The sequence below is a fragment of the Lepidothrix coronata genome, unplaced genomic scaffold, assembly GCF_001604755.1.
Source record: "Lepidothrix coronata isolate B3197 unplaced genomic scaffold, Lepidothrix_coronata-1.0 Scaffold7, whole genome shotgun sequence".
NCBI classification, from domain to species: domain Eukaryota; kingdom Metazoa; phylum Chordata; class Aves; order Passeriformes; family Pipridae; genus Lepidothrix; species Lepidothrix coronata.
The window spans coordinates 10,636,227-10,648,681 of record NW_016690187.1 but is presented as its reverse complement, the minus strand read 5'-3'; the positions used below and the strand labels follow the sequence as shown (position 1 = coordinate 10,648,681).

The following is a 12,455-nucleotide window of genomic DNA, read 5'->3' as shown; positions in this document are numbered from 1 at the left end:
ATTTTGCATCTTACATCTATATTGTAGATTCAGAGTATGTAAGAATAGCATTTGCTCGTTAGTTTTACAGTGAGGATAGAATCCATAGTCTTTTTTAAAAGTGTGTGTTAAATTCTTATTTGCAAAATTTCTTTCATTTGAATACTTTGTGAAACATTATGTGATGACTGTCATGTGGTATACAGTATGCAATGTGTATTATATCTTAAGTAAAAGCTCAGTTTGAGTATGACTTATTGTTCTGAATTGAAGAATCAAGTAGAGCTTTACCTCAAGTAGAGCTCCTGTCATTAGGTCCCAGATCCTTGTTCCTAAAAGCTTCTGTCAGGACTCAGGTACTCCTAGTGCCGTAACACTCTTTAAGATCGGTGAAAAAGGGATGCTTTCTTTTGACAGTCTTATAATCCAGTTTAAAACAAATGACTTTTAAACATGGGGAGGCAGGGGACAAAATAGCAAGCGAAAAGTGAGGGTAAAAATAGTCCCTCTATGTGTGCATGAACTTATGTCAAGTTTCTGGAATGCAACTGAAACTTGAGACGCTGTGGGATGTAGTGGATGAAGGACTGATCAAATGTTCAAAAGCTGTAAAGGTGTGGTCTGGCTGGTACTGAAGGCATTTATCAGCTGTTGTGATAACTGGGAAGTTTAAAAACTCTCCTTTGAAGCTGAGGAGTTGGCTTTGTATCCAGCTGATGCACTGGTTGGCAAGGATGGCATTTTCCTTCTCTGCCATGTTTGGGGTTTTGGCTTATTTTGTTCTGTGTTTTGCTCCCTTGACAGGTGAACAAGGAAAGGGGGTGATGGCACAGTGATTTGGGTATTTCAGTGTGATTTTCAAGGAGACAGGTCTTTGAGTGTTAGTGGATTTAAACTGGCCCAATGGATTTATTTATATATTTTTAAAGGTAAATAACTTCTGCTAGCTTAGCTTCTGAGCTGGTTTAACATAGGATCAGTCAAGTGCCAGTGCTGGAACAAATAAGAGGGATGATGACAGAATGGTGGCAGGACTGACCTAGTTCAACTAGGTTGTGCAACTGTAGCCTAAAGAAAAGGAGTTATTTTACCTGAAGACACTAATAAAATACATTTTAGAAATTTGCAGTAGAATTATTAAAGATGGAAATAATAGGAAAGAACATATATGAATCTGGAAAGTCTGACATGAAGGTTATTCAGAAAATATTAATGCTGCTTATGTTAATAATAAATTATATTCTACATTTTACAAATAAGATTAATGCAGCATAAGAAATTTCAGAATTATATTTGAAGTCGTGGACAACGTTCTTTGTTAAAGCTCAGTTTTTATTTAATTGTAAGTTACTGTTTATTCTTTCCTTTTGCTAAAATTAGCCTTATCTTTTTGTGAAAAAGTGATTTCTAGGGTAGGACAATGCATAGAAAACCAAACCCAGAATATACTTTTGAATCTGAGAAGAGTATTTAACGCAAGAAACATGAACTACTAAAAGATTAAATAAAAGTGACAGGCTTGTTGGAAGAAGTATTTTACAGTGTTGAAATCAAGTCAAAAAGCTTAGATCAAGGTGATCTGTCAGTTACCTAGTCAGTCTTCCTCTCCATTGTTGTTTTTATTTTTGAGCTTCTTCAGAGAAAATGTATTTCTTATCTAGATAATATCCACTTTTCATTACATTTCTACCTGCTCCAAGTGGTGGATTTCTGAGGCTTGATGGTACCAGGAGAGATTTGGGAAATGTTCCTTTTTGTTGCCTATTAAAGTCCTATTTTGATAGTCTCGAAGCGTTTTGAAATGTACATTTATGTCGGTGTACAATTCTTTAACTGATGTTGTGATAAGGGAGTTCTTTTAGAAGTGTAAGGAACTGATTATGGAATAGCTTTGTCCAGTGATCATGTAACCCATGGAGAAGTTTGTCACAGGTCTCTTTTGACCTGTATAAGAAGTCTCAACTTGTTTCTTCCTTCACACAGCTTGGCGTTCGGTCTCTTTTTTGGCTAAAACACCTGTTGTCCTTACTCTGAAGACTTTCCAGTCATTATCTGGCAGTTTGGTTAATAACACTCTGTAAAGGCAATAGAGCTTTTATTATAAATAGTACTTTATTACTGCAGCCTTTGAACCATACAAACAGAATATGGTTCTTCCTGTAAAATGGTATTTGTATCCCTAATTTAGGGTTTAGGGCCTGTTATCTAGAAATTGTTCCCTGTTTGGACCTGATGTAGTTTGTGCATGTGACAGTGAAAGAACCTTTCCTTACAGTGAATTGAATTAGGGTTCTTTCTTGATTTTTACAGAATCTGTATTAATATAGCAATAATAGCACACTTTATAATTCGATAGTGCTTTCTTGGGAATCTCAAGAGAGGACATATTCATAACTTTCAGGATATGTAACATTTGAGATAATTCATGGACTGATTCAGAACTGGCATGTTTACATTGACTTCATGGAGAGCAGAGCTGCTTGTTTTCTGTGGAAGGAAGCCTTGTGCTTAGCAGAAGCTGGGGTTCAAAATGACTTTATCTGTGTGTTTTGTTACAGTGGCTCCCTTAGCTTGCAGTTGTAGTGATTGAAAACATCTTTTGACAGAAAGATATGTGGGGGGATGGTGGGCAGTAAAAAATTTTAGAACACACTGCATAGTAATTCCTTCCTGTATGTCTTTAAGTTGTTATTTACTTTTGATCTCTGCTTATAAGGAGAGTGGTGAAAGGGAAACCAATAACTTTTAAGATACAAAGTACCATATCACAGCATAGATCAAGCCATGTTAGCAATTTATAGCAGTTCAGGGTTCTGGATGTTGATGAGACAAAAATGAATGACCAAAGGGAAAAAGTAAATACTTTTTGTAACTTCTGTGAATGTAATTTGAAAAGTGGAAGACAAAAGTGAACACCATCCATTTGGGCATTAATTAACAGAAAGTTTTCAGTCATCACTGAACTCTGTCAGGCCCTTTGCCCCCCAGGATATATGAACCACAAATCAACTGGCTAGTACTGTCCTTCTGTACCTTTTCTTAATAAAAGTGTAGTTTCTAATGTGAAAGAGCAAAGGAGAGGCTCTTAATCTTTAGTGTTGGGAATTTGCTAGCCATTCTTATGAATTGCCATCTTAATTGCAGAACTTGTATCCTCATTTTTTTCTGTCTTATTTGCTTGCATCCTAAATTCATATCCTTGCTTTGTGGCTTTCTTCTATTTCGTTCTTCTCTTGAAGGTGATTCTTCAGTGGTCCTCAAGAAAGAAAGGAAGTAGCAGGCTGGAAATTATGGAAAATGTGACATTGCAAATAAAGTGAAGACATTGATAGTTCTAGGAAACAGTTTTCATATTCAAACAAAACCGTATTCATTTCTGAATTTTTGTGTTGAACAATTAGTGGTAAAATCTAGTGAATCTTTTCAGTAAAGTTTAGTCTTGGATGATGTATTTTTACACTATTCTTTGTTAGTGTCTTTTTTGACATGGGTAAATAACTCTTTGATGCTGGTAAATGTCTTTTCTAAAAATAGGTTGGGAGCTGAGAAGTATTCAGTCTCTCTTGAGTTAGGCTCATGTTAAGTCAGTGGGAAATCATTCTGTCTGCTCTAATGGGGTTTGGCTCAATGTCATGTCGTTGTGCATTAGCCAAACCTCAGCTACTACCATGCAGGAATTCTCCAGACAGTAAATATTTTCTTTATAAATGAAACAATTTACACAGTTTTTGCAGGGTGTTTCCATCACCCTTTGATAAGCAAATCTTAGTTACCAACCCTGCAAAGTCTTATGTCTTTGGAAGTTGTTTTTATTAATGTCAAAAGACATTAAAAAAAGTCGTTATCTGAATTGAAGAATTGGTTCAGCCCCTAAGTATTACACAGAAAGGAGAGGAAATTCAATGTTTTTTTAACTGTTCAATGAAGATGCTTCTAACATATATAGGAAAAAAATGGAATGTTAGATATGTGAACTTTGAGAAGAGGAGAAAAAACTGGCACCTTTATAATTCACTGGCCTCGGAATCAAAATGGGTTTGAACATAGTAGTTGGAATTTCAGAATACCATTTCCACACCACCTCTAATGTAAAAACATATAAGCTCTGAAAAATGGAAAAAGTAATGGTGTTCTTAGTGTATGTTAACACTGCTGAGCTGTGCTTGGCTAACATTTTTCTCATCTGTTTTATAGGTTTTGTAAAAGACACCGGATTAAATCAAATTCAAATGTTCCATGTGTCCCAAAAGACTTGTTGATGATGTCAGAATTAGTTCTTCCACAGTTCATCTTTAGTCTTATTCAGCACTTAAGAGAGGGATATAATGAGCCTGGTATGTTTTAAATTTGCATGTATCTAGCATATTTTACCATGCTGTTATCTGTTGCTTTGCTGTCTGTGAAGACACAGTACATAAATGGTTTATGTCATTGTATTTTATACTTCTCTTCCTAACAAAATTACTGCCTGGTTATGCAATTGGGTTTTATTGTCTTCTGGAGAGCTTAAATATGTGTTAAGGGTTACCTATCAATGTGTTGAGCTCTTCCAGAAAATGAAATCAGGTATAATTTAAAACTTGTGTGAATTCTAGAACATTATGGACATATAAATTATTTCCATTTGTGGTGGTCGTAACTGTTCTGCATGTGAAGGTCTTGGCTAAATTACATTACATCTACACCAAAAGTTCTTGTTATGTGGTTTTCAGCTCTTGATCTGCCATCAGAGAAAGACCTTCATAAAATCCTCCAGGTTTTGGAGCCTCATGTTTCCTTTCTAGAAGACTTGACCAAAATGGGAGGAGCAATGAGATCGGTTCTTACCCAGGTTTTGACTAGCCAACAGTTCTACAAAGATCTTAGCTCTGGTATGTTTATGTTATTTCTAATAATTAAATTTTCAAACTATGAAGAATTGAGGGTATAAATTTTGTTTATCACTGCAGTTTCTGCATGTTTTTATTTGACTTCTCAAGACACAGAAAAACATATTTTTAAGGATATTTTGTTGTTGATAGGAGGGTGGGCTTCAGGAGAGACTAAGAACATTTGTTATTAAGACCTGTAAGAGCAAACCTCTGATCTCTGTGTCCCAAATAACTGTATAAAGAAATATCCTTACAAAAAAGTTTTTATAAGAAATCCATTCTCTTCAAAGTGAAGTGAACACGGTCTCTTAGTACCTCCAAATTAGGCATATCAAGGTTATTCACAGTGGAATATGTCTAACTTATTTTGGGGTCTGCTCTCACAGAGGCTACTGAAGGAGACCTGAATGGCAAAAGGCCATTGTCTGTTCTGCACTTCTGTGCAAAACCCTTTCCAGCTTCTTTTTTTTTTTAAACATCAACCATTTATTCCATTCTGTACCAAATCACAGTGAATCTGAAAATGTTGGGCAGTCACTGCAGACCCCAAACCACTTATAACCTATAAATTAACTCCATGTTATTTTCTTGTGATTTGAAAGTGTCTTTTAAGAGTCCTTTGCGTAGTTATGGAACAAATAATAATTACTCTAGTTTTAAGTTGCCATAACTGGCTTGGGCAGCAGCAAGTTGAAGAACAGGCAATCTCCAAATCTATGTGTGAAAGGAGAAGTACTTAGTAAAGCTGCCTCAGGTGTAGTTCTTTATTCTTTCCTTTCTCTTATTCTCTCCTGTTGAATAATATTTGAATGAGACTAATTTAATGACTTTTCTTTTCCTATATGTGATGGATTTCCTGATATAGGAAGGTGGAAAGGGAAGGGAAAGTAAGGCATTCTTATCTGGAGTCTTGGAATGGAGAATATGTGTGTCTCAGTAGGTACAGTTTCTGGGTGGGGAAAGCAAAGAAAGGGATTTTAAAGCAAAACCTGCCCTTCTGACTTTGAAAGCAAAAGGTGCACAGCTACAAAGATGCTCTTGTCTTTTCATCTTCTTTTTCCCTTAAACACTTGATAGAATTTACTTCTTCAAAGTTTGTTTTTTCCTTATATAACAAATGTGTTAGGTTTTTTAGTCCATTGCTTTGTGGAAAATTTTGTCTCCTGAGTATGCAGTGTGACTTTGCTTCATCAAACAGTTGAAATTACAACATCTTTACGAATAGCCTCCATTAATTGCAGCTGTCAAAACTTGAACTTGGAAGAAAAATTTCCAATATTAGAAATTATACATGCTCTATTACCATTACTGCATTATTTTGTTGGTTTTTTTCTTTTTTTCCATTGGTCCCTCTCCTTTCTGTTGAAAACCAACTGTTTTGAAATATCAAAAGGCATGCTTTTTTGTTCTGTACTGTTAATGGTGGGAGTGCTGGTAAAATACAAATAGAGTACATAATTTAGAAGACAGCAGTGTTTTGGAGGGGAAAAACTAAGAGTTACCCACCTTTTGGCTTTCATCAGTTGGAAAAATTTTTTAGCTTCTATGTTGCATAATTGTACAGCTTATTAAAACATTGTGGGCCATTTTTTAGATTGCTCATATAGAATATGAAGTATATGAACCAAGTATCTGCTGATGTGCTTTAATGCTGTTTTATGTGTGTATTCAAGGTGTTGGAGAGAATGCATGTACAAAGAAGAGTCACGAAAAGTACCTCATTGCCTTGAAAGGCTCTGGACTGGCATTTCCCGAGGATAAAATTGCATGTGGTATGCAGGAGCAAGGAGCTGGAACTAGTACATTAGCTGTTCAAGGTTTGTGTAGAGATATATTTTAAGAGAAGACTTGATTATTGATGGTTTTAATATAAAATCTTCTTTAGGTTTATTTTTAAAAACACCAAATCTTAATGAAACTTAAGAAATCACCTGTTATTTGCACTACCAAATTACAGGACTCATTTCATTTCTACCAACAAAGCTAAACATGTTAACTTTTTGTTGCTAATACACTAAGCACCATTTTTCCAGCCATAGCATTAGTGGAATTTGAGTAGGCAAAATGAAATTGCTCATAGTGGAATTTTGTCATTGCAACTAAGTTAAACCACCTATTCTTATAAAGGTGCTGTGGATTTTTTTTTTTTTTTGATCACTGAAGGCTGGGGTTTTTTTCCAATTTCTGAAAGAACGTGTCTCCATTAACACGGTATGTTGAAGTTCTGCAATGGAAAGTACTTGCAAATCCCTGATTTTGTATTGCTTGGAAATCTTACTCCAACTTCTCAGTTCACTGCTATGTATCTTTTAAAAAAAGATTAATGTAGTTTTTTATTTCATACTCGCTCATGAAGTATTGTAAAATACTGTCTTTTCAGTATAAGATTTATGAAAAGAATCTCTGAATTTTTTATTTCACAAGGTTTAGCAGGTGCTACAGCAGCATCAGGACAAGGGGATTCTTCAGATGAGGTGAGACTGTTTTTAAAGACTATAATGAACTGTAACAGAATATTAAATGGAGAGAATGCTTGCAGCCAAATCCCACAAACCTTAACTCTTCTATTTGCCATATATATTATCCCCATTTTAATAATTAGGAAAAAATGGAGATATAAAGGAATAGATCTCATGCCTTTGATTTACAAAGGACCAATCCTTATTTTTGCTAACACTGTTTCGGTTTAATTTATGTATGTAATGTAGAAGAAACCTGTGTAGATATTTGAAAAGTCACTATCAAGTAAATTGGGCTTGATTAAAGCAAACTTACAACATGTAATGCTGTGAATGGTGTTAGCAGTTTTTGGCACTTGAGAATCCAGCTGAACTGGAGATAGCAGCAGTGAGAATTTTGCTGTAGATTAATTCCCAAGTGTAGATTTGACCTTACTTAACAAACACATGGAGTGGGAGTAAGAAGGAGAAAATCTCATTTTAGGTTGAGCTGTAATAAATAAGTGTAATTTAATGAAGAAAGTAAGCCTTAGCAGCCATTTTGGTAGGGTAACATAACAAACTTTAAATAATGTAAAGAGATATCTAATATAAGAACATTTATTCCTCAGTGTGGTAAAAGCATTCATGGACTGCATTTTATTTGATTCCTTGGAAAATAACATCTTAAATAGGAGGACAGATTTAGACAGGACCTTTTTTCTCCTTTTGCACAAAGGAAAACATGAGAAATAACAGCTGTCCTTCAGATTAATTTTTGTCTTAGAACTGTCTACTGTTGTAGAAGTGAAACTAAATACTGAGCTATGCAAAACTTTTCAAGGTGTTTAGTTCCCTGCAGAAGTGCTGCTCTAATTTGTAGTCCATGTAAATTTTCTAATCTAGCGTTCCATCTGGGAAACAATGCTGCCGTAAGGCCTTGGTAAGAACATTATTTACCTTTCGAGATTCCTCTTAAATACTAGAGGAAGAAAATCCAGTTAAAAGTGTACTCTTGCCACGTTTCTTAATTATAACATAGTTTTATTCTGCTCTAAGTACAATAAGGCATTAAAAAAACCTGTAAATACCTTTTTAGCTGACATGGGAGTAACAGAGGAGAGGAAGAGAAGTCATAAAGCAAGACCACTTTTTCCTCATTTCTCTAGTAACATCATTTTTCTAATAAGCATTTCAGCCTTACACCTGCACAGTCTGTTTTGACTTTTGGATGAAAGCGCTGGACTTTCTTTTCAGCAATTCATATTTGTCAAGCAGAACGCAATTAAGATTATAAAATAAAAAATTAACTTTTTTCACTGATGCGTTTTTCAGGCTGGGAAAAAAAAAATTTACAGCCTTAATTGCAGAGTCCTGCAGTGCATAGTAACATACTAGCAAGTCTGATTTTTTTTCTTGAGAGTACTTGGCTCCTCTGATGGGGGAGTGGGCAGTGGCAGCATCCAGAGAACTGACTGACTCATTCCCAATTGAAGTACCAAAGTAGCCTGTGTTCACAAGGACCACAGTCTTGTGGTCTAAGTGTTCAAATGTGTGTCCATCTTAAAATGAATTTTAAGATGGAGATAATGAAAGGATAGGAAAATTCAGACCTTTTATTCACCCCATACTTTTGGTCAGTCCTTAGACGTAAAATATGAATAATCTTTCTCCCCAAGAAAGGATAGTAACTTCTTCAGGTTTGGGATCTCTGTCATTTAGGTGAAGTTTGGAAATAAAACATGGCATTTACCATATCCTTGGAGAAGGATATTGATTACTTACTTTTAACTTTAGATATCTGTATTAATTATGTCTCATTAGCTCTTTACTTTAAAAAGGAACTTTACTTCCACAGTTTCATTAGGACTACCATTGTTAGTAAAGATCCATGCAGCATTTAATGTAGTTCTGTAATGTTATGTGCTTTTTTAACACCTAGTGTTAGATTATGTGAAGTGATGGTGGAGATGTTTTTAACTTGCATTACATTTTTGAACTTTTGCTATTTTGTTTGTGGAGTGCCTTGGAAGCTTCAGATGACAAGTGCTTGTGTCAAGTGTTTCCATTATTCTGTAGGGAGAAAGCAATTAGAATTGGCCTCCTTAAGGTGTCAAAAGTACTTTATTCTTGCATCAAAAATTTACGTTGATTAGAAAATGTCTAGTTAATTGTGTTGTCAACTTAGATATACAATATGTTGGCTGATTTTTTTTTTTTTTTTTAGGAAACAAAAAACCACAAACGCTACAGGTGGACAAGGGAAAACCTTGGATGTGCAACAGTTAGAAATTTTGTAGTGTTAAACATTTTTGTAGCAATCGGTTTCAGAAATCAAAGCAAGTAACCTTACAAAATTAATGAATGACATGAATATGTCTGACCTTGCAGATGATAATGTTGCCTGTGGGGGGGGGGGGAAAAGGCAAATAAAAATTTAATTTTTTTTCCAAATAGTTGCACACAGTCCACGGCTCCTGTAAACAGTAAAAGTATTTTTCTAGTAAGATAGTGTATTCAGGGCTTCTTTGTTTTAGCTTGGTAGTTAAACCAGAATGTTGAGAGCATACCATCTCTTGGCAATAAGATTCTAAGTATAAGATTATGAATTTTTTAAACTCTTCCCCTACCCCAGGAGGACCAGGATGGTAGCCAAGGTGTGGGAAAGCGCAAGAGGGTGAAACTAAGCAGCACCACCAAAGGTATTTATAAAGTACTCATCTCAGTTTATCATATTTTCTTTATGTCTGTCTTAAAAATTATCTAGGGATACTCATTCACTTCCCATGCACTATAGTGCTGCATGTGACAAGTATTAAACATAGCGAAGTCCAAAAAAGAATAGCAAGTGAAAATGTGGTAATTGGCAATTTTGATTTCCCTTGTGTGAGTACCACTGCCTGGGACTCTGACATTTTGTCACCTCTGTGTTGTAAAGTGACCTCCAAAAATTCGTCCAGTTTTCACTGTGTGACTGTCAAGGCTGCAACACAGCTTTACAAGGAAGTGTTTGATGTATTTGTTCTTACCATTTTTTTTGATTGTGCCATTGTACAGTATGATTGTGTTCTCAGCCAGGCAAGAATGCTCGTCTCTGGTTCTGGTTGGTCTTTCTTTATTGTTCTAGTAATGTTTAAGATAAGATACTTGAACAGAGTCTCCCTTTGAACAACTTCATTATTTTGAAATTAGTCCTCTCTGCAATTTCTAGTCCGAGATGAGTCACACTCACATGGAGGTCAGTGCAAGTTTTAATTCAAGAATGACTATAGGCTAGAGACAAGGTAGTCCTATCCTGTTCTTGATGTGTTTTTATGCTAAAAAGTGTTTAAATAATAATATTGAAATACTATTATTAGGTAAAGAAGACTTTTTTTGTTTGTTTTTTAATATGAGTATGAGGAGATGGACATATGAAGCACAAGAATTGCAAGTCTTGAGAAAAGAACATTTGAGTGAAAAAACTGGTGAAAGTTGGAATAAAATTTCTGGAAGATCTCTGGAGTAAATGTTTGGAGCTTGAGTTTGAAATACAAAGGTTCATGAATTAATAGAATGGTGTGAAGATGTTGTGAGGAGTATGGGAAAGTAAGATTGGTTGTTTTTAGTGTTTTCAGGTTGAAGGAAAAAGGCATTAGGAAGCTGGAAAAGCAGAGAACTAAATGTTTTGGCAATGATGTTGTTAAGAGAGAATCTTAAAAATGGTATGTGACAGACTGTGGTAGAGAATAATAATGTGGAAGAGATGGTAGTTTTGGAGAAATGCAGGAAATGTAGAGACATCCAAGGAAAGTTCTCTCTCTTAAATTTTAGAGGCTGTTAGCTTGTCTGAAAGATGAGTTAGTCAGGTAACACAAGAAAAAAGATTGTTGTTCTGGTGCATAATAAATAATTATGGGAAATAGGCAGGGAGGAAGTTTAGGTTTAGAAGCTGCCTGATCAGGATACCAGTATCAGCAGTGGCATTTCAGGAAAAGTGATACTTGAATTCAACATTTCATTTCCCCCCAGGATTGTAGTCTTCCCCCTCTGAGGCATCCCAACATGGACTGTGCTCTTGATGTTGATAGCTCCTAATATCTGCCCCAGAGGAGGGAGTCTGCCAATGGGGGAAGGGTAAGTATCTGTTTTTATTAAATATCAAATAGTTTTCTGAAGTTTTCAGTATTCATATTTTATGTCCAATAGGGTATAAAATAAGAGTATGAAAAGAAAATTTTAGAAAACTGAGTATTGAATAAAAACAGATTTACCTTTTCCATATAAGCAGACTCCCTGTCCCGTCCTAGGTCTTCAGTGGTGTATTGTCTATTGTCTCCATAGAGGGTTATTTATATACTGGAGATATCCTGAAGTGCTAAGTCTCATATTCCAGAGAGGTATCTACAACACTCTGCGAGGTCTTTTGTGGTACCAGGAATGAATGAAAGGTTTCTTTGAAGAAAATACAGATTTTATGTTGAGATTCACTGATACAGATATGGGACTGAGTATTGAGAGAATTTTTATTTTACTCTCTTTTAAAACCTGCATCCTGCATCCATCTGAACTACCAGACATTTAAGACAATTTTAAACCCACAGGCACTATTTTTTTTTTATTATTTGTTTAAAGAAATTTAAAATCATGTGGTACTTTTCACAGGAGTGGGAACATTAGTCCCAGTGTTCTTGACAAATTTTCCAAGTTGGGTAAGAGCATTCTGCCTACTTAAATTCTACAGCAGGTGTAAGTGGATAGTATTATTCTGTCCTTGCCTGAAACTGCTACATAAAGTATGTGATATGCACTGCTCAACGTTTCAGAGAAAGCTGCACATGAGTAGTAGATGAGGTGTTGTGTCACTTGTCTCCATGCCTGGTGTTCTCACTCAGGAGCATTTGGCATGTACCTAAACTTGTACTGTCTGTTCTGTGGACACGGGACATCAGTCTGCATGGCTACCAAACTGTCCTGGGCAGTCAGATCACATACACTATTTCTTAAGAGAGAGGAGCAGAATGTAAATGATCATCACGTGTTTGTTGCAGTAGGTGATGTGTAATGCTTTACAAAATATTTTAATATTAAAATACCTTTCATGACTCTGTGAAGGTAATGTTTTTATGTCGATGCTTGTAGAATGTATTAAATAAAACATATTCTTGCCCTTTTGTGGCTTGCTGGA

At 35.4% G+C, this 12,455-nt stretch overlaps 1 protein-coding gene across 1 annotated transcript in view; it reads left to right on the top strand.

Annotated features, from left to right (window-relative positions):
• Nucleotides 1-12,455, top strand: part of UBR3 (ubiquitin protein ligase E3 component n-recognin 3 (putative)) — a 102,956-nt gene that overhangs the window by 9,354 nt on the left and 81,147 nt on the right. Inside the window, exons 2-6 of the mRNA XM_017835493.1 lie at nt 4,174-4,313; nt 4,692-4,850; nt 6,524-6,667; nt 7,275-7,324; nt 9,924-9,990. Of these exons, the coding sequence (XP_017690982.1) occupies nt 4,174-4,313; nt 4,692-4,850; nt 6,524-6,667; nt 7,275-7,324; nt 9,924-9,990 (560 nt within the window). The remainder of the gene's footprint in view (nt 1-4,173; nt 4,314-4,691; nt 4,851-6,523; nt 6,668-7,274; nt 7,325-9,923; nt 9,991-12,455) is intronic.